At 44.7% G+C, this 25,127-nt stretch overlaps 1 protein-coding gene across 5 annotated transcripts in view; it reads left to right on the forward strand.

Moving 5' to 3' along the window:
* The window catches only part of rnf24 (ring finger protein 24), a 173,515-nt gene extending 148,729 nt beyond the window's left edge, over positions 1-24,786 (forward strand). For all 5 annotated transcript variants that reach the window (XM_070866823.1, XM_070866827.1, XM_070866826.1 and 2 more), the window contains 2 exons: positions 12,930-13,009; positions 15,863-24,786. In XM_070866823.1, coding sequence (XP_070722924.1) covers positions 12,930-13,009; positions 15,863-15,974 — 192 coding nt within the window. In that variant the 3' untranslated portion in view covers positions 15,975-24,786. The remainder of the gene's footprint in view (positions 1-12,929; positions 13,010-15,862) is intronic.
* The last annotated feature ends 341 nt before the right edge of the window (positions 24,787-25,127 follow it).

A 25,127-nucleotide genomic window follows, 5' to 3' on the forward strand; every position in this document is an offset into this window, starting at 1 on the left:
TTATTTCTTGTCAACTCAGCTTTATATCTTCCAGGATAATTCTTTTGGGCATTTCAATAAATCTGTGCCCCCTTCACAAGCTCTGTTGGGTACCTTTTTTTAAATCTCATGCTACTCCTGTGAAGTGTCTAGGGATGTTTCACTACGTTAAAGGTGCTGTTTAAATCATCTTAGAACATAAGAATGCGCAGGACAGGGAGAGTTAATTGGTCAATCTCAAAGTTCAAAAATTTGCCACTTGGTCCCTTACCCACTCTCCTGCTTTCTCAGCAACATATCTATCTAGTCCCCTCTTCAATCCACCTCTGTTGCTTTCTCGGGCAGTCAGTTCAGTAGATAAGAACATAAGAAATAAGAGCAAGAGTAGGACATTTGGCCCTTCGAGCCTGCTTCACCATTCAATAAGATCATGGGTGATCTCAATGTTCCCTCTAAATTGTCTTTGTTGTGCACAGTCTATTTCAATGCAGGGTGATTTTAAATTTCTGCACATGCAACAACAACTTCTATTTATATAGTGCCTTTAACGTAGTGAAACTCCCAAGGCGCTTCATAGGAGTATTATTAAACAAAAAAAAATTGATACCAAGGCACATAAGAAGAAATTAGGGCAGGTGACCAAAAGCTTGGTCAAAGGGGTAGGTTTTAAGGAGCATCTTAAAGGAGGAAAGAGAAGTAGAGAGGTGGAGAGGTTTAGGCAGGGAGTTCCAGAGCTTGAGATCTAGGCAACAGAAGGCATGGCAACCAATGGTTGAGCGATTATAATCAGGGATGCTCAAGAGGGCAGAATTGGAGGAGTGCAGATATCTCGGGAGGGTTGTGGGGCTGGAGGGGATTACAGAGATAGGGAGGGGCGAGGCCATGGAGGGATTTGAAAACAAGGATGAGAATTTTGAAATCGAGGTGTTGCTTAACCGGCAGCCAATGTAAGTCAGCGAGCACAGGGGTGATGGGTGAGCGGGACTTGGTGTGAGTTAGGACACGGGCAGCCGAGTTCTGGATCACCTCAAGTTTACCTAGGGTAGAATGTGGGAAGCCAGCCAGGAGTGTGTTGGAATAGTCAGGTATAGAGGTAACAAAGGTGTGAATGAGGGTATCGGCAGCGGATGAGCTGAGGCAAGGGCTGAGACGGGCGATGTTACGGAGGTGGAAATAGGCGGTCTTAGTTATGCTGCAGATATGTGGTCGAAAGCTCATTTCGGGGTCAAATATGACACCAAGGTTGTGAACAGTGTGGTTCAGCCTCAGACCGAAGTTGGGGAGAGGGATGGAGTCAGTGGCTAGGGAACGGAGGTTGTGGCGGGGACTGAAAACAATGGCTTCGGTCTTCCCAATATTTAATTGGAGAAAATATCTGCTCATCCAGTACTGGGTGTCAGACAAGCAGTCTGCCAATTTTGAGACCATGGAGGGATCGAGAGAAGTGATAGTGAGGTAGAGCTGGGTGTCATCAGTGTACATGCAGAAACTGATGCTGTGTATTCAGATGATGTCGCCAAGGGGCAACATGTAGATGAGAAATAGGAGGGGGCCAAGGATATATCCTTAGGGGACACCAGAGATAACGATACGGGAGTGGGAAGAGAAGCCGTTGCAGGTGATTCTCTGGCTACAGTTAGATAGATAAGAATGGAACCAGGCGAGTGCAGTCCCACCCAACTGGACAACGGTGGAGAGGTGTTGGAGAAGGATAGAGTGGTCAACCGTGTCAAAGGCTGCAGACAAGTCAAGAAGCACGAGGAGGGATAGTTTGCATTTGTCACAGTCACAAAGGATGTAATTTGTGGCTTTGATGAGAGGAGTTTCGGTACTGTGACAGGCGTGGAATCCAGATTGGAGGATTTCAAACATGGAGTTGCGGGAAAGCTGGGCATGGATTTGAGAGGCAACAACATGTTCAGGCACTTTGAAGAAGAAAGGGAGGTTGGAGATGGGGCAGTAGTCTGCAAGGACGAAGGGGTCAAGGGTTGGTGTTTCACATGAAAAAGCTTGTGAGAGGCCTGCGCAGTACCGTGCAGGTTACTGTGCAGCTGCGTACGCATGCTGCTCAGAGGGAACATTGGCTGATCTTCTACCTGAACTCCACCCTATCCCCATATCCCTTGCTTCCCTTGGTATCCAAAAATGTATCGATCTCTGTCTTGGATATACTCAATGCATGAGCATCCACAGCCCTCTGGGGTAGAGAATTCCAACGATTCACCACCCTCTGAGTGAAGAAATTTCTCCTCATCTCAGTTCTAAATGGCCGACCCCTTATTCTGTGACTGTGATCCCTGGTTCTAGACTCCTCAGTCAGGGGAAACGTACTTCCTGTATCAACCCTGTCAAGTCCCCGTCATGATCCACCTGTGTTCAATCTAAACTCTTCACATGCCATCGTCGGAATTGAAGTTGTCAATCCTTGTTTGTCATTATGTCAAGTGAATTATGGTTCCATTTACCTACACCCCTTAAATCTTTAATACCTCAATAAAATCTCCTCTGAGCTTTTTCTCCAGTGTATGTATTCTCAGTTTCTGGAGCCTTTCCTAATCCAAGGTACCAATTTAATTGCCCTTCACTGGACCCTCCTCCAGTGGCAGGAAGCCCGTACTGTAACAGAGGGAACAGACTTGTACACGGTCCTCCACGTGAGTACTGGGCTCGTGCTCTGGCTCTTTGTTTTACAGCTGCCCATCGTGAATGATTCTAACCTGACTTGCTGGCATGAAACACTAATTTTGCACCCGGCCCAGTTTTACTCTCGATTGAAATCTGCAGGATAAAAGGTTTACTTCGATCCATTCCTTATCATATATTCAACCCGCAAGGACTACCGATTACGGAGAGAGAGATACATGTACGTTACTGTGTCAATGCAAGATTAATTTCATTAATGAAGCTGAAACTGGTTATAGAAGGAATGAGCGACAGTGACACAACCTTAACTTGGAGAGTGACACTCAAGACTTTAGGTTGATCAGATCCTCAGTTCTGGGAGGGGGCCTAACGCATTATCTTTTGTTCCTTCTTTTCCAGAGGTCCTCTGATGTGTCTTCTTCAGATTGTTTCTGGGTGCAGACAAAAAGCAGGAAACTATAGACCAGTTAGCCTAACATCTGTCGTTTTGTGTTTCATGCACAAGGACCCCCAGGTCCCTCTGTACTGCAGTCCATTATTAAGGACGCAGTAGCAGGACATTTGGAAAAGCATGATTCAATCAAGCAGAGTCAGCATGGTTTTATGAAAGGGAAATCATGTTTGACAAATTTGCTAGAGTTCTTTGAGGATGTAACGAGCAGAGTGGATAAGGGGGAACCAGTGGATGTGGTGTATTTCGATTTCCAGAAGGCATTCGATAAGGTGCCACATAAGAGGTTACTGCACAAGATAAAAGTTCACAGGGTTGGGGGTAATATATTAGCATGGATAGAGGATTGGTTAACAAACAGAAAACAGAGAGTCAAGATAAATGTGTCATTTTCCAGTTGGCAAACAGTGACTAGTGGGGTGCCGCAGGGATCGGTGCTGGGTCCTCAACTATTTACAATCTATATTAATGACTTGGATGAAGGGACCGAGTATAATGTAGCCAAGTTTGCTGATGACACAAAGATGGGTGGGGAAGCGAATTGTGAGGAGTACACAAATATTCTGCAAAGGGATAAAGACAGGCTAAGTGAATGGGCAAAAATTTGGCAGATGAAATATAGGGCCCAAGTTTCCACATGATTCGCGCCTGATTTTTAGGAGCAACTGGTGGAGAACGGACTATTTTAGAAATCGCAATTTCCACATTTTTTTTTCTGCAGTTCTAGTCAGGTAGAACAGTTCTAGTTTAGAACAGAATTTTTTCTTCAAAAGGGGGCGTGTCCGGCTACTTACGCCTGATTTGAAAGTTTCCACAGTGAACATATACTCCAAACTAAAGTAGAATGGAGCCAGTGAAGATTTTTGTAGAACTGAAAAAACCTGTTCTACACATTAAAAAATCAGGCGCAGGTTACAAATTAGGCGTCCAGAACGAGGGGGGGGGAGGGGGGAGAGAACTCATTAAATTCTACAATAAATCCTTATTTATACTTCTACAAATATTATACAAATAAATCCAACCTAAATATACATTTATAAGCCAAGAAAAGATTAAATAAACCATCTTCCTACCTGTGTGAAAGTGCTTCAGCCAGGGAGAATTCTGCAGCTGTTCGTGCCGCTGAGCGAGAGAGGGAGGGAGAGAGAGAGAGGGAGGGAGAGAGGGGAGAGAGGGAGGGAAGGGAGGGGAGGAGGGAGGGGAGGGAGGGGTGGAGGGGGGGAGAGGGGGAGGGAGGGGAGGGAAGAGGGGAGGGGGAGAAGAGAGGAGGGGGGGGAGGGGAACAGGCGCGGGTGTCGGGGCGGGGGGGGGAGCGGGTGTCGGGTCGGAGCGGGTGTCAGGTCGGGTCTGGTCGGTGGGGGGGGGCGGGGAGCGAGTGTCGGGTCTGGTCGGGCGGGGAGCAGGAGCTGGCCGTGGGAGGAGCCTCATTCACACAGCCCCAGTGAGGCCATTGGGCCAGGGCTAGGGGCTGCGTGCTTCGGGCCCCTCCCACACAGTTCGGCGCCTGGAGCTACTGCACTTGCGTGCTGACTGTAGCGCGCATGTGCAGAGGTCCCGGCACTGTTTTCAGCGCAGGGACCTGGCTCCGCCCCCCCACAGCTCATGCCGGCTGCGCCGAGTGCCACAGGACCTGTAAGTAGGTGCAGAATACCGAGGATTTTTTTAGGCGCGAAAAACGGGTGCCCAGCTCGGAGGGGCGCCCGTTTTTTTTCTTGTGGAAACTTGGGCCCATAATGTGGGAAAATGTGAGGTTATCCACTTTGGCAGAAATAATAGAAAAGTAATGATAATTTAAATGGAGAAAAATTGCAAAAGGCTTCAGTACAGAGGGACCTGGGGGTCCTTGTGCATGAAACACAGTTAGCATGCAGGTACAGCAAGTAATCAGGAAGGCAAATGGAATGTTGGCCTTTATTGCCAGGGGATTGAGTATAAAAGCAGAGAAGTCCTGCTATAACTGTACAGGGTATTAGTAATGCCACACCTGGAGTACTGCGTACAGTTTTGGTCTCCGTATTTAAGGTGGCTGTTCAGAGAAGGTTCACTAAGTTGATTCCGGAGATGAGGAGGTTCATTTATGAAGATAGGTTGAGTAGATTGGGCCTATACACATTGGAGTTCAGAAGAATGAGAGGTGATCTTATTGAAACATATAAGATAATGAGAGGGCTCGACAAGGTGGATGCAGAGAAGATATTTCCATTCATAGGGGAAGCTAAAACTAGGGGACATAGTCTTCGAATAAAGGGCCATTTAAAACTGAGATGAGGAGACATTTCTTATCTCAGAGGGTTGTAAATCTATGGAATCCTCTGCCCTAGAGAGCTGTGGAGGCTGGGTCATTAAATATGTTTAAGCCAGAGATAGACAGATTTTTGAACGATAAAGGAATAAAAGGTTATGGGGAGCGGGCAGGAAAGTGGAGCTGAGTCCATGATCAGATCAGCCATGATCTTATTGAATGGTGGAGCAGGCTCGAGGGGCCGAGTGGCCCACTCCTGCTCCTATTACGTACTTAGGTGTCATGTCTTCCTTATACTTCATCTCTGCTTTCATGTCTTCATCAAACAAGCTGTGAACAAGAAAGGGATAGATTAAAGTCTTCTGTAGTCACTGTTTTGTGGTGTCGATTTAAGACATGACTTTCCCACAGCCCTGGGTTTGTTGACACAGTTCCTTCTGATAATCGGCTGGGCATTTGTTGTTGTACGTAGTGTGGATGCGGTGTTGCTTTGAAGTCTCAGCTCTCTGATGTTGCCGATTTTGCTTTGAAGTTTCAGCGTTTTCTCGTGGCCTTGTGACAAGAAGTTTGTGCATATAGCAGACAAGCAGTCTGCTGTTACTGAAGGACCAGGAACCCTTCAATCCCTCCTCGAGTGGGAGTAGACTACGTCCAGAATCCACTTTAATCACCGTTTTAAAAATCTCCTATGAAGCACCTTGCAGCGTTTCACTACGTTAAAGACGCTATATAAATATAAGTTGTTGTTGTTGAAACATCTGTGAACTCATGTGGAAGCAAGTCATCCTCGTTCGAGGGACCGCTCATGAAAATGATGATGATTCTCCATAAGATTGCATCAAGTAATCACTGCATTAAATAATCACACTGCACCAAAATGACGCAACCATTCTCCGCGACACAAGTCTTTAACATATTGTCCAAGAGTCCGTCGCACTGCACAGATTAAAATTATGAGAATTGCAGTCATAACAAATTGAATTACCACAAAATAACTGGCGTAATCCGCAACCAAGGATGTTGCCTGGTGTTATGCGCAACTTCCCACCATTGATAACTTCCTCGTGCCTTTTCACTCTCGGCATTTTGTTGTTTCATTCGCACCAAATGCCCTTGGGAAGTGACTGTCCTTTTTAGAATGGACGTTAGGCCGAGGAATAATGGTGAGATTCTGGTCCTTCACTTCAATGGAGAGTAAAATCGGGCGGGCTGTTGAAACCAGCATTACATCCGATCCCATCAGGTTCTCAACGGGTGGGTTAGGTTAAAATTCCCCGCAGACTATGGGTATTTCACAGCACAGGTACCCCTAAATCGCTCTCCTATACTCTATTCTGTAGACTGATATTCCCACTGTTTATACCCCTTCCCCAACATTCGTCTCCTCATTATACATTTATCTAATGGCATTTTTCAGTCAGTCCTGCAGTACCAAGCTTGGGTGTATTAGCTTAATAGTTTATTTAAGGTGTTTAAACTTGTTATCAGCTCTGTTCAGTCTACACCACTCACAGACAAGAAGCAAAATGCAGATATGTTAGGACTGCACGGTTGAGATTGTCCTTTACATACGCCACAAAGTAAACTTGGTGCTGAGTCAGACACGTGAGCCAGGAACTTCTGATCCTCGGTCAGGATGAGAATTTCCCCAGTCTAACGCACGTTTTAATGCAATTTATTCGCATTACAAATGCTTATTTGGTCTTAAAATGAGGTGCACAAAATTCCCCAAACCTTAAGAATGGCGTATTGAAAATATCGACAAGTGGATCGCCCTGGTGCAACGCGAAAAAAAATGCGGCGCTTAAGTTTGGCCCTTCGGCGAACCCGTTTTGGGATGAAATAAAACGCACGAGAAAAACAGGCGTTGCAGCCTCAGAAACGTCGGTAAGTAGGAAGACCTACAAAAAAGGTAAGTTAAAGTTTTTATTTTTTTAATTCTTTTGCAGCAGTTACTTGGTTAAGGATCTTGTAAATGTTTTGTGATTTTTGATTTTTTTTTGTTTTTTGTACATTTTTTTTTGTGTTTTCTCCCCTCCCAGGGCCTGTATTTTTGGCATTGATAGGCCTTGGGCCAAAGTTGGCAACATCGCAGTTTTTATCGCCAATCGTCGTGCAACGCTGTTTTTTAAGGACAGGCGTATCTTGTGGCCAAATTTAACCCCTTAAAAAATTGCGACATTTTTCTTATTTATTCATCAAATAACGACAGGCTGGGGAATTTCTAGCCCACAAATTGTTATCCTTTATTATGGAAGGGAAAAAGCTGCCAGGATTCCTGCTCCTAATGGCTGTACAGAGAGACCTGCTTTAAAGTGTCCCTGGAAAGATAGGCCAAGGACAGAATTGGCCTCCTGCAATAGGATATTGTCTGCTGATATTTGCTTTCAAGGCTCAACTATGAATAGAGAGAAGTACCAAAGGATTCCCCTTGCTGGTAGAGCTGTATCCGAGAAGGAATCGGCATCTTCACCAGACAAGAGAACTGGCATGGGTAAACGTTACAACAAGACAGTTCCTGAAAATTCCATAGCTTTTGAACATATATAATGTACATAATGACCCAAGGTGCTTCACAGGAATGTAATGAGATCAGTGCTATGCAGCCAATACCTTTTTATATCTGAAATAACCAATTGGTTGGAATGTGCTACAGATCTGTCACAGATCCAAATGCTCAGATGCTACAGGATCAAGAATTGTGATTGTGTTGTAGCCCTTTACAAGACTATGTTATCGGAGGAGCTTCAGACGGGTTATTAATATCCTCTGAGGCCCCCCTCGCCCTCCCTCCCTGCAAGAGATGCTTTCCTGCCCTCGAGTCACTTCAGTACAAACGTTTGTTTGTTTGCCATGATCATGTTGTTTACATGTAATTTGATCGGAGATCCGACACAACGCTTACTGAGAAACTTAAGGGAAGAAGAGCCAAGTGCAGGGCCGTTACCACCGGGGCTGAAAGTGTAGGAGAGAAACAAGTTGAATCAAGCCGTTGAGGCTGGGTTGATACCAAGCTTGACTTTGAAAAGCCGGAAGATTGTAAGATGAAGAGAAGAGTGAGGGGGGTTAGAGAGTTGCCAGTGGTAAATGTGTGACTGTCTTCAGAAGACTATAAGAACATAAGAAATAGGAGCAGGAGTAGACCATAAGGCCCCTCGAGCCTGCTTCGCCATTCAATAAGATCATGGCTGATCTGATCATGGACTCAGCTCCACTTCCCCGCCCGCTCTCCATAACCCCTTATGCCCTTATCGTTTAAGAAACTGTCTATTTCTGTCTTAAACTTATTTAATGTCCCAGCTTCCACAGCTCTCTGAGGCAGTGAATTCCACAGATTCACAACCCTCTGAGAGAAGAAATTTCTCCTCATCTCAGTTCTAAATGGGCGGCTCCTTATCCTAAGATCATGCCCTCTAGTTCTAGTTTCCTCCATCAGTGGAAATATCCTCTCTGCATCCACCTTGTCAAGCCCCCTCATAATCTTATATGTTTCGATAAGATCACCTCTCATTCTTCTGAATTCCAATGAGTAGAGGCCCAACCTACTCAACCTTTCCTCATAAGTCAACCCACTAATCTCTGGGATCAACCTAGTGAATCTTCTCTGAACTGCCTCCACAGAAAGTATATCCTTTCATAAATATGGAAACCAAAACTGCACGCAGTATTCCAGGTGTGTCCTCACCAATAACCTGTACAACTGTAGCAAGATTTCCCTGCTTTTATACTCCATCCCCTTTGCAATAAAGGCCAAGTTTCCATTGGCCGTCCTGATCACTTGCTGTACCTGAATACTATCCTTTTGTGTTTCATGCACAATACCCCCAGGTCCCGCTGTACTGCAACACTTTGCAATCTTTCTCCATTTAAATAATAACTTGCTCTTTGATTTTTTTTCTGCCAAAGTGCATGACCTCACACTTTCCAACATTGTACTCCATCTGCTAAACTCTTGTCCACTCACTTAGCCTGTCTATGTCCTCCTGCAGCCACTTTATGTCCTCCTCACACATTGCTTTTCCTCCCATCTTTGTATCATCAGCAAACCTGGCTACGTTACACTCAGTCCCCTCTTCCAAGTTGTTAATATAGATTGTAAATAGTTGGGGTCCCTGTACTGATCCCTGCGGCACCCCACTCGTTATTGATTGCCAACCCGAGAATGAACCATTTATCCCGACTCTCTGCTTTCTGTTTGTCAGCCAATCTTCTATCCATGCTAATATATTAGCCCCAACCCCGTGAACTTTTATCTTGTGCAGTAACCTTTTGATAGTTATAGTGCTCTGACAAAAAGGACCGATGGCGCAGGGATAGGGGAATATTGTTAACCAGACAGTTTGCATGAGCCTAAAGCGGGGCAGCCTTCTCAATACTCATGCCAGCTGATTTACCAAGAGAACCCAGTCAAAAACAGGAGTCTGAATGTCGCTGTTTCAAGCTCTGTTGGGTCAGTTCTGGTCATCAAAGCATAAAGGAATATCCTGGAAGTGAAGGGCCACAAGGTTGACGCCTGATGTCAGAGGACTGAGCTGTGAGGGAGTTCGAGAAATTTAGGCTTTTCGGCCTTGAAACGAGTGGGCACCTTTTGAGGTACCTTCAATACCAAGTGCAATAGATATGGTACAAACTAATTCAGTCAAAATTAGGAGGAAGCACTTCTTGATGCAAAGAGTGATTAATAATAGGTCTTCCAGGTGAGATCATGGCGACAAAAACACAGGGATTATTCAAGAGGCAGTTGAATGTTGCCATGAAGAGAGGATTAGAAGCTTCTGCCTTTGCTCTTCTATACTGGTATAACATCGCAATTACCTAGAACGCTCTGAAAGACTTGTGAATAGGGCCTGACCATATTTTTCAAAACATTTCAAAGCACTCCGCGTACAACGTGAACACCAATGATTGTTGTTATGTAGGCCAATGTGGCAGCCATTTTGTTTACAGCAAGAGCCCACAAATGGTAATGAGATGAATCATCGCTTTGCCAGTCTCTCTACCAGTCTCTATAACCAGTCCCTAGCTAAGAGGTCAGACACATGACCTACACCAGACCCATGGCCATACCAGTCTTGTCTCTGGGCTTGACTTGTCGACCTGTGATTATTTCCCCTCGCTATGTTAAGAAGTAGCAAGATGCCTTCTTCACTGCTTCATACCCATGACTGAGGGGAGACAAAATTCCCCCGTGGTCTTTAATTTGGTGGGAGTGGGGTGGGGGGGGGGGTGTGCGGTGGGTTGGGGTTTAATATTACAACCGGTTTAATTTTTGAGCTGGTTAAGTTGAAGGCACAGAGCCGTGTTCAGTAAATGTGCTCCAACTATGTGGATTAAATATTCCCTTCTCGGGTCCAGAGCACACTCTGGTAGTAATCTCCGCAATGAGTAAAAATACATTTCAATTATTCAGACAGACCGGGAGCCCCCCTGATACTCTTTGCAATGTCGCATTTATAAGACAGAGGAGATTTAAACACCTGTTTATCTCCCAATGTGACTGGAGGAAAGAACAGGAGCTTATTGTGCAGTACAGGGCTGATAACAGTCAAGCACCTGCTGCATCGCAACCCATCCAGTCCCACATGTGACCTCCTTGAAGCGAGTGGCACTTCAAGGGGAGTTGGGTAACCAAAGGATCAAAGGTTTTTTGGTGCCAGCCCTTAGAGTAGAGAACACAGAATGCATTGCATGCTGCTTTCAATCCAGATTGTCCAACTCTCAGGGAAGATTTTAAGAAGGAGGCCCAATCCCCAACTATTATTTCTCTCTCCTTGCATTTAGGCAAATATTTGCCCTCAATTGAACGCTTTCCCCAACACAGCCCAGATAGGGAAGTTGACGAGTGGAATGTGTGTAGCCAGGAACCTGTACCTTATTACCCTGCAAAGAGCTAGCCACTCCTCCTCCTCCCACCCTTGCAATTTTGTTGTTCCATGAGTTAAGTCCCCAGCTCCAAGTCTTCCCCCTCCCCGGCCATCTCTGTCTATGTATTTCTGCCTCTGCCAGCACTTTGGGACCAATGTAAATCTCCTCGACAGTGATAGTCTATAGGTTTCACTTTTTACTTCATTTGTAACAGGGCTATGGGCTAGAAATTCGGTTTTGGGTCATAGCGTTATGACTCGGCTATGATTTCGAGGCCGAACATTGGGGAAAGAATGTGCCCGGCGGGAAGATTCCGGCGCAAACCGCAAACTTTCTGCAACTTTTCTCTGAGGCCGATACCACTGTGAGTTGGGCCTAGGGAGGGGGCAAACACCCAAATATAAAATTCTAAAAAATCAAAAAACATTCACAAGGCCCTTTTCGAGCGAATGTCTGCAAAAGAATTTTAAATTAAAAATGTTAACTTACCTTTTATTACAGGGTTTCATACCTACCGCCGTTCCAAGGGCTACACCAACAGGTTTTTCCTCAGCGTTTTGTTTGGTCCTACCGACAGGTCACCGCTGAGCCAAACATCGGGCGGAAGTGCTTTTTCCAGTCTTGCACGCTCATCAGTGGTATTTCAAAACCGCCAGCGCAAGACTTTAGGGAATTTCCCGCCGCACCGTTTTCCAACCTAACCACAAAATGCCGCCGAAAAACCCGGCGGAAGATTGTGGAGTTTCCAGCCCAATGTGCCTTCAACTTATACAACCTCAAAGATTAACCCCTTTTACCCCCACCCCGTCTCCCCTCAGCAATGGGTATTCAAGGTCAAAGCAGCGATCTGAGGAGCTTGCTGTACGCAAATTGGCTGCCACTTTTCCTACACTGCAACAGTGACTGCATTTCAAAAAAGTAATTAATTGGCTGTAAGGCACTTTGGAACATCCGGTGCTGTACAAAAGCAAGTATTTCTTTTCTTAATGAAAATCTTCCCATTGTTACTGGAGGCATGTGGGATTTGCATAAACGTGGTGTCAAAATTCTAGTTTTTAACCAAGCTGCGGTCTGCCGAATTGGCCAGGAATGAAAATCCCATTGCCTGGCTAGAAGAGTTTGGTTAAAATGAGTCTTCAGTCGCAGTCAAATCATCCTGAGGATTGTCCAGTGTGTCTCAGTGCAAAATAAATGGAATCACTGTAGGGTGGGTTTGGAAGTCCGTGAATTAGGAAATTAATGAGGGGGGAGCTCGATTAGGGCACAGGAGAGGGAAGGAGAGTGGGGATGTTTTGGCAATATCTGCTCAGGGATGAGCAAAGGGCAGCACATCCCACCAACATCTGCTGCAGGAACATTTGCAGGTAATACCAGAAGATGAGTGGTGCACTACTTTTTAAGCCTAGTTTGAGCAAAAGCTCAATCTACCAATGGCCTAATAGAATAGCCATCGTAACACTAATATCTGCTTTGTACATTTGAATATTTCAGGTTAAAATATTTTGCCAAAGGGGGAATAATGATTAACTTTTGAGCTGCAGCTTATCAATCATCAGTCCTGTCAGCCTCAAATTAGTTACCACGGGAACAGTGTGTGCATAAGGCAATACAATAATTGAACTCTGATTTCACAAATACAGTCAAATGTTTTTGTGGTATCTGCTTTACTCAATCGTATTTGTTGTCATTTCCAAAGTGTGTGTTTTTGTTAACTGACTGCTGACTGTGTCTCTGTGTTTCATCTGACAGATCTGTGCAGTCTGCTTGGAGGAGTTCAAGTCAAAGGATGAGCTTGGGATCTGTCCATGTAAACATGCGTTTCACAGAAAGTGAGTAAAATGGAGATTGTGCGGCAAAGTGAGATGGTGTGCCGTGGCTCAGTGGGCAGCACTGTCGCCTCTGAGACACACTTGGAATCACTAAATCCTAGGTTTAAGTCCCACTCCAGGGATTTGAGCACAAAAATGTCGGCTGATACTCCAGTGCAGTGCTGAGGGAGTGCTGCACTGTCGGAGGTGCCGTCTTTCAGATGAGACGTTAAACCGAGGCCCCGTCTGCTCTCTCAAGTGGATGTAAAAGATCCCATGGTACTATTTCGAAGAAGAGCAGGGGAGTTACAGTGTCCTGACCAATATAGATCCCTCAATTAACATAACAAAAAACTAGATTATCTGATCGTTATCACGTTGCTGTTTGTGGGAGCTTGCTGTGTGCAATTGGCTGCCGCGTTTCCCACATTACAACAGTGAATACCCTTCAAAAGTATTTCATTGGCTGAAAAGCGCTTTGAGACGTCTGGTGGTCATGAAAGGCACTGAATAATGCAAGTCATTCTTTCTTTGATGCATTTTGCAGTAGGATTTAGTGATTCCAAGAAGCTACTGGTTTTGGCAGCTGAAATATTTGCATGTTTCTCTGGGGATTAAAAATGGATGTACAGAACAATCTGAGTGAGTCATGACCTAAAATGACCCTGAATTTTGCGGTAAATTGGCATCCCCATTCAGAGAGCTCCCCTGGTGGCTGGTGTGGATAGTGTTGCCAACCCTCCAGGATTGCCCTGCAGTCTCCAAGAATGAAAGATTAATCTCCTGGAAACTGCTCCGAGCAATCCCGGAGAAAAATCATAAGGACATTAAAAAAAAATTATTTTCTTCATTTTCTTTATAATAATTTTGTTTATTATTTAAAAAATATGCTGGAGATGGGACGAAAAGGCTGTTTGACTAATAGTCAAGAATGATCCAATTGGGTAATGAAGCATGTGGCCACTCTCCAATTGGCGTGGGGAAGGCGGAGCGGTTTGAGGATGGACATATTGGGCGACCAATGGTGGGGTGGTTGGAGGTCATGTGATGAAACCTCAAGGCCAAGGATGGAGACCCTAGCTGTGGGAGATGAAAATTGTCATATTGCTCCACTGAGGTTTTTATGAGGTTGTTGGGACAGAGTATGTGGGGACTTTCCTGTGCATCCTTTTCAACATTTCCGATTTTAATTGCTCCACTATTGCTGGTCGTGCCTTTAGCTGCCTAGGTCTTAAACACTGGAATTCCCTCCTTTAACCTCTCCGCCTCTCCACTTCTCTTTCCTCCTTCTTTGAGGATGTAATGAACAGGGTGGATAAAGGGGAACCAGTGGACGTGGTGTATTTGGACTTCCAGAAGGCAGTTGACAAGGTGCCACATAAAAGGTTACTGCACAAGATAAAAGTTCACGGGGTTGGGTTAATATATTAGCATGAATAGAAGATTGGCTACCTAACAGAGAGTCAGGATAAATGATTCATTCTCGGGTTGGCAACCAGTAACTAGTGAGGTGCCGCAGGGATCAGTGCTGGGACCCCAACTATTTACAATCTATATTAACGACTTGGAAGAAGGGACTGAGTGTAACGTAGCCAAGTTTGCTGACGATACAAAGATGGGAGGAAAAGCAATGTGTGAGGAGGACACAAAAAATGTGCAAAAGGACATCGACAGGCTAAGTGAGTGGGCAAAAATTTGGCAGATAGAGTATAATGTTGGAAATTATGAGGTCATGCAATTTGGCAGAAAAAAAGCAAAGAGCAAGTTATTATTTAAATGGAGAAAGTTTGCAAAGTGCCGCAGTACAGCGGGACCTGGGGGTACTTGTGCATGAAACACAAAAGGATAGTATGCAGGTACAGCAAGTGAAGAAGGCCAAAGGTATCTTGGCCTTTATTGCAAAGGGGATGGAGTATAAAAGCAGGGAAGTCTTGCTACAGCTATATAAGGCATTGGTGAGGGCACACCTGGAATACTGCATGCAGTTTTGGTTTCCATATTTACAAAAGGATATACTTGCTCTGGAGGCAGTTCAGAGAAGGTTCACTAGGTTGATTCCGGGGATGAGGGGGTTGACTTATGAGGAATGGTTGAGTAGGTTGGACCTCTACTCACTGGAATTCAGAAGAATGAGAAGTGATCATATCGAAACATATAAGATTATGAGGGGGCTTGACAAGGTGGATACAGAGAGGATGTTTCCACTGATGGGGGAGACTAGAATGATCTTGGAATAAGGGGCCGCCCATTTAAGACAGATGAGGAGAAATTTCTTCTCTTAGAGGGTTGTAAATCTGTGGAATTTGCTGCCTCAGAGAGCTGTGGAAGCTGGTACATTGAATAACTTTAAGACAGAAATAGACAGTTTCTTAAATGATAAGAGGTTATGGAGAGCGGGCGGGGAAGTGGATCTGAGTCCATGATCAGATGAGCCATGATCTTATTGAATGGCGGAGCAGGCTCAAGGGGCCATATGGCCTACTCCTGTTCCTATTTCTTATGTTCTTAAGTTCTTTAGGTCGCTCCTTAAAACCTACCTCTTTGACCAAGTTTTTGGTTACCTGCCCTAATACCTCCTTGTATTGGTCGGTGTCAAATTTTTAAAAATAATGCTCCTGTGAAGAGCCGCGGGACATTTTATTACGTTAAAGGCGCTGTATAAATACAAGCTGTTGTTGTTGCATCTAACCATGCTACACACCTGACCTGTGAGTGCTTGAAGCTCCCATTTGGTGTGAAATGGGAAAGTATTGTACTCCCCACGATTGCTGGCCCTTACCTTCGATGGGCACAAATTGCACTTAAAAAATAAAGCCCAATGTATCGAGTACGGTAATAAATCTATTCTCCTTTCTCTGTTTCTTTCCCTCATAGGTGTCTGATCAAGTGGCTGGAAGTGAGGAAGGTTTGCCCACTCTGCAATACGCCCGTCCTCCAAAATAACCAAGAACAGGGAGCCATGAGCGGGGCGGACAACTTGGTGTAGCACTCGCTGCTCGCAAAGCCACGCAAAAACAAAAGAGGATTTTCTTTTTTTTTAACCCTTATTATTTTTGTTTCTTTTTTTTTTTTGTTTCTTTTCCCGTGTGTGTAATGGAGTCGATCCACAAGATGGTGAACCTGATGGCCCGTGTCTGAGTACGTTATCACCGCAAGAATCCAGTGGATGGCGGTTCCACCGATGGCACGCTGTGAGTCACTCCGTGCAGTCAGGGAGAGCCTCGATGGCCCAAGCACTTTTATCACAAGATCGACCAGGAGTTGCTGCTGGAACTACCTTTATAATGCAGCGGTCAAGCTGACTTGAGTTATACACAAAGGAGCACTTTACGATGACTCTTCCTCCTCCTCCTCCTCCTCCTCCCTACTAACTGTCACAGGTACAAACCGGGAGATGTGTATTGTGTGGGGTTTTTCTTTATTTTAATGAGTTCCGTCAAGTTGAGTGGTCGGGGGGGCGAAAAGGGCCCCCGCCAGCATTTTAAGGGATAAGAAGACAAAGGGAACGGACTTGCGCCTCTTTAAGGCAGAAGCTTATGAGCATGCTCACGACACTATGCAAAGCAGCCAGCCTCGAGACAGGGCTTCTCAAAAGATTCGTGCTTCAAGCTGAGCTGTGAAATTACTGGATAAAAACAAAGGCAAGGGATTGTGTGTGTCCAAAGCTCTCACTCCTACTTCAGATGCTCAGCAGCGTGGCGGGAAAGATCTGAGGGTTTTAATGTGAAAATGACGCCTGTTCCTCAGAATGATCCGCTCCCCTTTGCTCCTGGAACTGAAACTGTGAGAAAACCACATCACCTAAAGATTTGACGATGAAACACTTTTTTTTTGTGGGCGAGGGTTTGGACAGTAGTGGGCGGGTCAAAGTCTGTACTGAACATTTGGCAGTAGACGTAAGGACTTTTTGAGACAATCCCTTTAGTTAATGGATAGTTTTATTTTTCTTTAAAAAAAAGATAATTAAAAACATTTTTGTACAACGGACTAATTGTCACGGGCCTTTCAAACACTTTGAGCCTTTGCGAATTCCTTGTGGGGCTGAAATGCGTCTGCGGCCCATTTAGTGGAAGACTCCTCATGCAGGGAGTCAGACTGCCATGGTGTTAATTAGTGGCCGGGAGTGTAGACAACAACAACAACAACTTTTATTTATATAGCACCTTTTGACGTAGTAAAATGTCCCAAGGCGCTTCACAGCAGTGTTATAAGACAAAACAGATAAATTTGACACCGAGCCACATAAGAAAAAAATTAGGGCAGATGACCAAAAAGCTTGGTTAAAGAGGTAGGTTTTAAGGAGCGTCTCAAAGGAGTAACGAGAGCTAGAGAGCCGGAGAGGTTTGGGGAAGGAGATCCAGAGCTTGGGGCCGAGGCAGCTGAAGGCACATCCACCAATGGTTCAGCAGTTATAATCAGGGATGCTCAAGAGGGCAGAATTTGAGGAGCGCAGACATCTTGTGGGATTGTGAGGCTGAAATAGATTAGACGGACAACAGTTCATAGCGTTTCCCATCACGGCACATCGCCTCACTTACAGCAGATGGCCAAAGGCCTGTGTGTGGTCAGCAATGAGATTCTGAGCCAATGAAGAAATAATTTAATGTAAAACATTATTTATAATTTTTTTGTTTACAAAAAACAACACAAGAATATGGGGGGAAAAGGAGAGGTGACAAAAAAAATGCAAGTTGCCGAAGTGCAGAGGGCGGGGTGAGGAAAGAAGAACAAGAGGGCATGTTGGAACAGCCAAGTGGGCCTACAACTAAAATCACTTGGCACTTGCAGCACAGGATTAGCATTGAAACCACGCTCCTGTCTTAGCAGGAGAGCAGGATTGAGGTGCACCCCAGAGCAGCTGATTAAACGTACGGCCAAACCTTTGTGAGCCTTTTCCACCCAGAAGATCTCCCGAGATCATTCATTTAACGACCAGCCTTGTCCCTTTTGTTGGAGCGTGCTGTCAGTTTTCCTCTCGGTCACTGCAGCTTTATAGAGCGCTGCACAATTAACATCGCCGCCATGCTCTCCTGAAAATTGGCAGCAGGCACACAGGCAATAGAGAAAGGCTGAAAGCTGGAGCTCTCCTGTGGGATTCAGAAAGCTGCTGGCACAGCAGTTTGGAACATACTTTAATACAACTGAGACACTATCTCATTTGAGCCACACTTGGCCTTTATCTGAAATGCTTTTTTTATTAAGCATGTCAGTGAAAAGGAGATCTCATTACAAAATGAGAAAATGGGTGCCTTTTTTATTCCCCCTACTTTTGTTTAAGCTCCCACTCCAGATCTGGCAATGAATAGTTCCCAGTGCTTTGTAACAGGACATCTTGTCAGTTCAGCATTTTCACCCTTTTTTTCATTTCACAGGCCACTTTGTTAAAAGGCGCTTGAATCACTTTAACTGGTGAACTGAACATTTTTAACTCTCTGCCCAGGGTACAGTGAATGATAGAATCTTACAGGACAGAAGGAGGCTGTTCAGCCCATTGGACCTGTTATGGCTCTTTGGTAGAACTATCCAATTAGTCCCACTCTCCTCCTCTTTCCCCATATCCTTGCAATTTCTCCCCTTCAAGTATTTATCCAATTCCCTTCGTAACAGAATCTCTTCGGATTATCCCCGACCGGGAAGGAGATTTCAATGGGAACACGATCACGAGCTCTGTGAATGCGTCAGATCTGTTAGAAGTTGGAATTGTTCAATCCCAATTACCGGTAGTGAGTAAAAGCTGTCAGACAAGATGAGGCGGGAGACTGACTTTGGTCACTGGACATTGTAAACCTGTTCGTTTTCAAAGCACTCACAATGTCGCTACTCCCAGAGTAATCAGGCGTCCAGTATCTCCGATTGTGAGACATTGGGGGGGGCGGGAGGGTGCTAACCTAACTCGCCGTGTGGGAAACCCACGGGATTGTGCGGAACTCCAGTTTTACACCCCACCCAATATTACGCTCCAAGACTTGAATAGAGAGTAAAATCGGGTGGGGTGTAAATCCAGCATTGCGCCCAATCCCATCAGTTTGACGATGGGCAGATTGGATTAACTCTGTGGTTGTTAGCCTTCTGGCCGTTTCTACCTGAATCCTTGGATTTGGAGGGCTTTACACTGAAGCATTTTACTGGGATTTTGTTTTTTGTTCCCCTGCCCAGTATATATGGGCTCCTCTGATAGCTGAGTTAGCAGAAGCACTACCTACTGCGGAGCTGAGCCCTGCACCCCAGGGAACCTGTCAGGTTTAATCCCCGCTCCATGCTGAGTTAGCCGGGGTGATGATGGGGAGGGGAACATGACAATTTGTTTCAACTATGGCAGGAGAGGTTTAAAACAAAAAAGCCAGCCTGTTCTTGATCAGTATCCAGCCACTCTTGCTGAGAAAAGTCAGCATGTGTAGCTGGCATGTGAGGACATGATCGAGCTGGACCATGATGCCTTTTAAAGGATGAATCACTAGCTATCTGGGCTCATACATAAAAACTGACCCGTTCACCAAGAGCAGGAACCACCCAGGCTTTCAAACCCAGCATAGTACTACTCATTATACAACCATTTGTGAACCGTCTTCACCCTTGGCCCTTGACCGACTTTGCTGCTCCACGTGCCTCTCGTCCTCCATTTCATGGCCTGCCAGACACAGGCCTGCCAACTCCGCTGCTTCTCGGTGCAGCACCCCACCCCCCCCCACCCCGCTCCTTCTCTTACTCTCCAGGTGAAGGCGAGGGAATGCTATCCAGCAGGTGGATTCCCCCCCACACCAGCTTCAATAGAAGAGTCGAGAGGAGTGGAATTAAAGCGGAGTTGTCGTTCACCCGTCGAAGAAGTCATCAATTGTCACTTGTCAACTGCCCCCAGTTGGGAGCTCACTCTGCAGTGAGCCACCATGGAGGTGAGATCGCACCCTACCGTTCAGTGGTGCCACAACCTGGAGATTGGCCCTCGAGCAAGGCAATGGTTGGGACTGCTGCACTTTCGAACAAATCGGTCACTGCCTCAGGTTCACTCAATGCCTTCAGGCAAGGAGATGAAGGGACAAAAATTGGAGAATTATGTTTTTAAAAAACCCACAATATAAAACATTGAGCGCTTCACACCTTGTACCACTGCAAGGCTGGGATTTAAGGAAGGATATACTTGCATTGGAGGCTGTTCAGAGAAGGTTCACTAGGTTGATTCTGGAGATGAGGAGGTTGACTTATGAAGATAGGTTGAGTAGGTTGAGCCTCCACTCATTGGAGTTCAGATGACTCAGAGGTGATCTTATCAAAACTTATAAGATAATGAGGGGGCTCGACAAGGTCTACATACTTCCTAACAAGCAGAAAGGATATTTCTATTCATAGGGGAAACTAAAACTAGGGGACGTAGTCTTAGAATAAGGGGCCGCCCATTTAAGACTGAGATGAGGAGGAATTTCTTCTCTGATGGTTGTAAATCTATGGAATTCTCTGCCCCAGAGAGCTGTGGAGGCTGGGTCATTGAATATATTTAAGGCGGAGATAGACAGACTTTTGAGCAATAAGGGAGTAAAGGGTTATGGGGAGTGGGCAGGGAAGTGAAGCTGAGTCAATGATCAGATCAGCCATGATCTTATTGAATGGCGGAGCAGGCTCGATGGGCCGAATGGCCTACTCCTGCTCTTCTTACATTCTTATGGATGCAAGCCTGACCCCTACTACTTCCCGTAGGATGAATTCCCCATCTCAGCTGAGCCTTTAGGAGAAGCAGAATGTGGAGGAAAGCCACAGGGAGGGGAGACAGGTAGCTAATCAACCTTCAGCCACTGTCCACATACTTCCTAACAAGCCATCAGTTGTTGACCAAGGCCTAGAAGCTTGTTGCCCTCTTAGTTGGGGATTGGTGTATGGTGGAAGAGGGAGAAAGGGTAAGGAACTTCAAAGTATCTCCAACTAGTGATATTTTGGTGAAAGTACCAATGCCTCTGGAAAGGAAGGAATGGTGAGAAAAATTAATAAAACCTGTAACTGAAAGTGTCCCTTAAAGGGGTGTACCTGGTATAACCTTTCATCTCTAATCAGCTTATGAGCAAATACTTTCAAAGACAACAAATAGACCAGGTGATTTATTGCAGCCTGACATCCTGCAACAAATCCACAAATATCCGCAATTCGCCGACTATTGCACAAGCACAATGTTTTGTGTAAAAAGTGCTGGAGCAAGTGAAAAATGACAATTTCTGAGCAATAATATTCATTGTGAATACTGATAGATGTTGGATACTTACTCTGCACCTTTATTGTTTGACAATAAGCTCGTCCTATCACTACGATACATCACATGAAGAGATTCGCTTAAACTTTGGAACCATTGGGTCAGACCTTATACATCTGTCAGACTTGAATTAATCAGCAAATGTTTAATGGACAGATTTAACTCTTAAAGAGATATCATTGCCATTGGAGGGTCATCAACTCTATCCCAAAATGCTGATGATTCCTCTTTACAAAAAAAACACTTTGAAGCTCGGCTCAGGTGAATTTTTTTCAAAGTCTTTCTTAACTTTCACCTGGGGGTATTTGTGAGAATTCATCGCGCACATTTAACATTGCACAGATGATGGCATTATTCCAGTGATTCTGGGACCTAGTTTGTCCATAGTGGTCAGTCCATGAATGGGTATTGATGCAGTCGAGTGTCCCCTCAACAAATGTAAGTCTTGGGACTTCACAGCATCTTAACTTAAACATGTTCATTCGAAAAAGATGTGGAGGAGCCCTGGGTGCTTGTGTAAATGGAGAATGCTGGTTACTTTAAGTGAAACAGAATACGTTTATCCTATTTTGTAGAACAAAGCTCTCGGTAGTCTGATTAGTGCTGGAGCGTGTAAACATCACGCGTTACCTCAATGTGCATGACACCCTCAGCAACTCTTTGAAAAGAAAGCGCATCGGCCTTGATTTTCCGATCGTAACGCTGATTGTACAATTAATGGGTTACCATCGGCGTAGAATCTCAAAATCGAGACCATCATAGCCTGCATGCCAGTGTACAACTACTTTGTTGCATCTGTAAATCAAAACGTAAGTCAAATGCCCCCTTATTAAAGGGGCACTAAAACTGACAATTTGAACAAATTAAACTTTAAACTTAAAATGGTCAAATTAAAATTTGGTTGCCGGGGTGATGATGCACTGCAGTCCCTCTGGCACCCACTTCTCGCATGCCGGTGTACAATTTGTGCCGCTGAATTTCAGCTACCCCAAAACGGCAAAACCATCGTGAAATAAATTTAAAGTGATGGTTGTCGAAAGAGTGTTCTTTTTTTTAAAAAAAACCCTTTTTAAAAAAAAAATGGATTTGATTGTTGTTGCAATTGAACAGTGTTTGATTTGCGTTTCCATGGCGACGGGCCCACTTGCCAACTGATCTGAATCCACCGTTCCTGCATCACTTGGAATCTCATTACTGGTGGAGGATGTTTTGGAAACACAATCCCCGACCCCCTGACCTTTGCTGAGCCTCCAGCCCTAACCAGCATGCAGCACATCGCACGAGCCGCCATGACTGAACAACGCAGCAGTCGCACACGTTTACTTAGTGAGTCGGGGAGATTTTGCTCCCCAATTACAGATGGTGTAAATATTTACCGTTGACCTGTTAATGTACTTACAACATTCTCCTTTCAAAGGCTACCAAGGCTGCTTGTGTTACAATCATTTTTTTTTTTTGTTTTGTTTCGTTTATATTTTTATTCTGCAAAAAAAACTCAGTGTTAGGCCCGAAGGGGAGCCCTATCTTATACATCAGGGGAAACAAAATGGTCTTTTCATTGCACCTTGCTGCTTCTTCTGGGTTTTTTTGTTTCCTCACCGCCCCAGCGCCAATTACAAGTGAAGACCTCATTAGGAAATGGACACATTGCTCAATCATCTGTCGATCCTCTGTTGAAACTGAGACATGGTTAGCAGGATCTAGGAGTGTCTGTGCCCAGTTACACCACAGTGTGTAATTCAATTCTGTTCTCACTAGCTGTCAATCAAGTATAGCATGTGTCAGCTGGTTCAAACAATTCTCCTTTCTCCTTCCCCAAGACTGTTTGGTAATTCAAAATATTCACCGTTGCTCCCTTTATTCCAGCCTTCCATTTTTTTTCCCCCGAACAACTTTCCTACATGACAACAGTGACTACACTTCAAACGTACTTCATTGGCTGTAAAGCGCTTTGGAGCGTCCTGAGGTTGCGAAAAACACAGTATAAATGCAAGACTTTTTTCCTTTATATCTGTGCCTTACTCTGATGTGCCTCCATTAGGGAGGGTTTTATTGCCCTTTCCATCAGGCTATAGCAGTCACATTTGCAGGGCCTGTTCTTGTGTCTCAGTACTCATGCCACTGCTGAAGTGTAAATCTTCATGAGTCTCCCACTCTCTTGGAACATAGTGGGCCGCTATGAGTTCGCCGAATTCTTCTCTTAATCGTTGCCCCGACATGTTATCTTAAAAAAAAGTCAGGATCCATATATGCCAGTCATGTTCTTATTTAGTGAGGATCATGTGGCACTTTAAAATGTATTTATTTTCACAGTGAGTAACAACTGGGCAATTTCACACCCATGTATGTCTGTTGATGCTGCTGTGTAGTAGTGTAGTCTTACCTTCTACATAGTGAACCTTCTTGTACACTTTGTGCTCGGTGCACTTTGTCTCTGACCCTGAATTCACCTGGTGTGTAATGTATTGCCAGGTGTAGTGGTCGACGGTCCTGTGACATCACAGAGATGTCATTGGTCCGCAGATGCCCATGTCCTTGTCTGTAAATCTATGCTTGTGAGTTTGGCAGGCAGCCATAACCGAGGACTTTTACTCTATCCTGCAGACTCTACCCTTGGATAAACATGTGTATCCCGATCAACGGGAAATTGAGGTGATTGAAACAGGTGAACCCGCAATTTTACGGGAGAATCCCAGACATTACTGCTCATGACGTTATGTTTCAGAAATTCGATGGGGGGCCACCGTTTGCATTGGTGGCCATTAATATTTAGGAGGAAAAAAAGACCTGACTAGAAGAGCAAACAACACCACCATATTTTGGGAGGGAGTAATCTCTGGAGCCTCAACCCAGCTCGTTCTACTCCAGATCTGCTTAAATGACCTATTGGTTTTTTTTGCTCTATTTTCCCTTCTTTCTCTTTCCTTTGGCTTTTCCCCATTTCGGTCTGTTGCCTCTTTTGCTGTCATTTCTTCCAATCTCGTGTGTTTTATTATTAAACCTCTTGCCTTCTCTCATCTCTGTCCCTTGCCTCATCCTTTGCTCCCTTTCGCGCCATTTCACTTTGATCAATAATCTCTTTTTACGACAAATTTTAAACAGAAATGACAGAAGTCACTTGCAGGTGCAATGAAAACCACTTTAAATGATCCAGTATTAAGAATTTTAGTGAATGATCGGTGAGTGAAGATGTGATTTCTTCGAGTTTTGGGTAGAATTGGTCAGTTTCTAAAAACCCTGTGTGTCTAATCCTATAGTAGCAACGTAACCTCAAGCAGATGCTTGTTCCTCTTGTGGGTGGGCCTTCTGCCTTTCTATTGATATCATGTAATAAGCCTACTCTCTAATGTTTATGGAACGTAGGTTATCAGTTTCATAGACATGTTTATATAAGAATTCTGCAGCAGAATATATTTTAAAACATTGCTATTTGTAAGCTATATTTTTGTATATTTAATAGCTATTTTGAAATTTGGATGGCTTTTGTTTTACTAATTAATCGTATTCGAGAACATCTGCATGTGATTGACTGGAATTGTAAATAAATGAGAGGTTTCAGAAACAACAGGTGTTTTGTGGTTCTTCAACAAACGTCTGATTCCTTATTGCAGTCTTGACAGTTTCTTCCAATGGCCTGAATGTACTGATGGTGAGGGCAATGCCTGGTGTGATACTGAGCCGCAAGATCCAGCAAAGTCTTTTATAATTCAATCCCTCAACAGTGTTGAGTTAGCTGATCTGAGGCAGGGCAAGTTATACTTGCACAGGTGTGTATCTTTTTACAGAGTGTGATCAATAGTTGGATCAGGTCCCCAGGAAGGGTGGTTGAGACCAGGACACTGCACTCATTTATAGATAGATGCTAGAGTGGGAAGATGGCACAGTTGATATTAGAATCATAGAAAG

Source organism: Pristiophorus japonicus, chromosome 2 (assembly GCF_044704955.1).
Source record: "Pristiophorus japonicus isolate sPriJap1 chromosome 2, sPriJap1.hap1, whole genome shotgun sequence".
Taxonomy (NCBI): Eukaryota; Metazoa; Chordata; class Chondrichthyes; family Pristiophoridae; genus Pristiophorus; species Pristiophorus japonicus.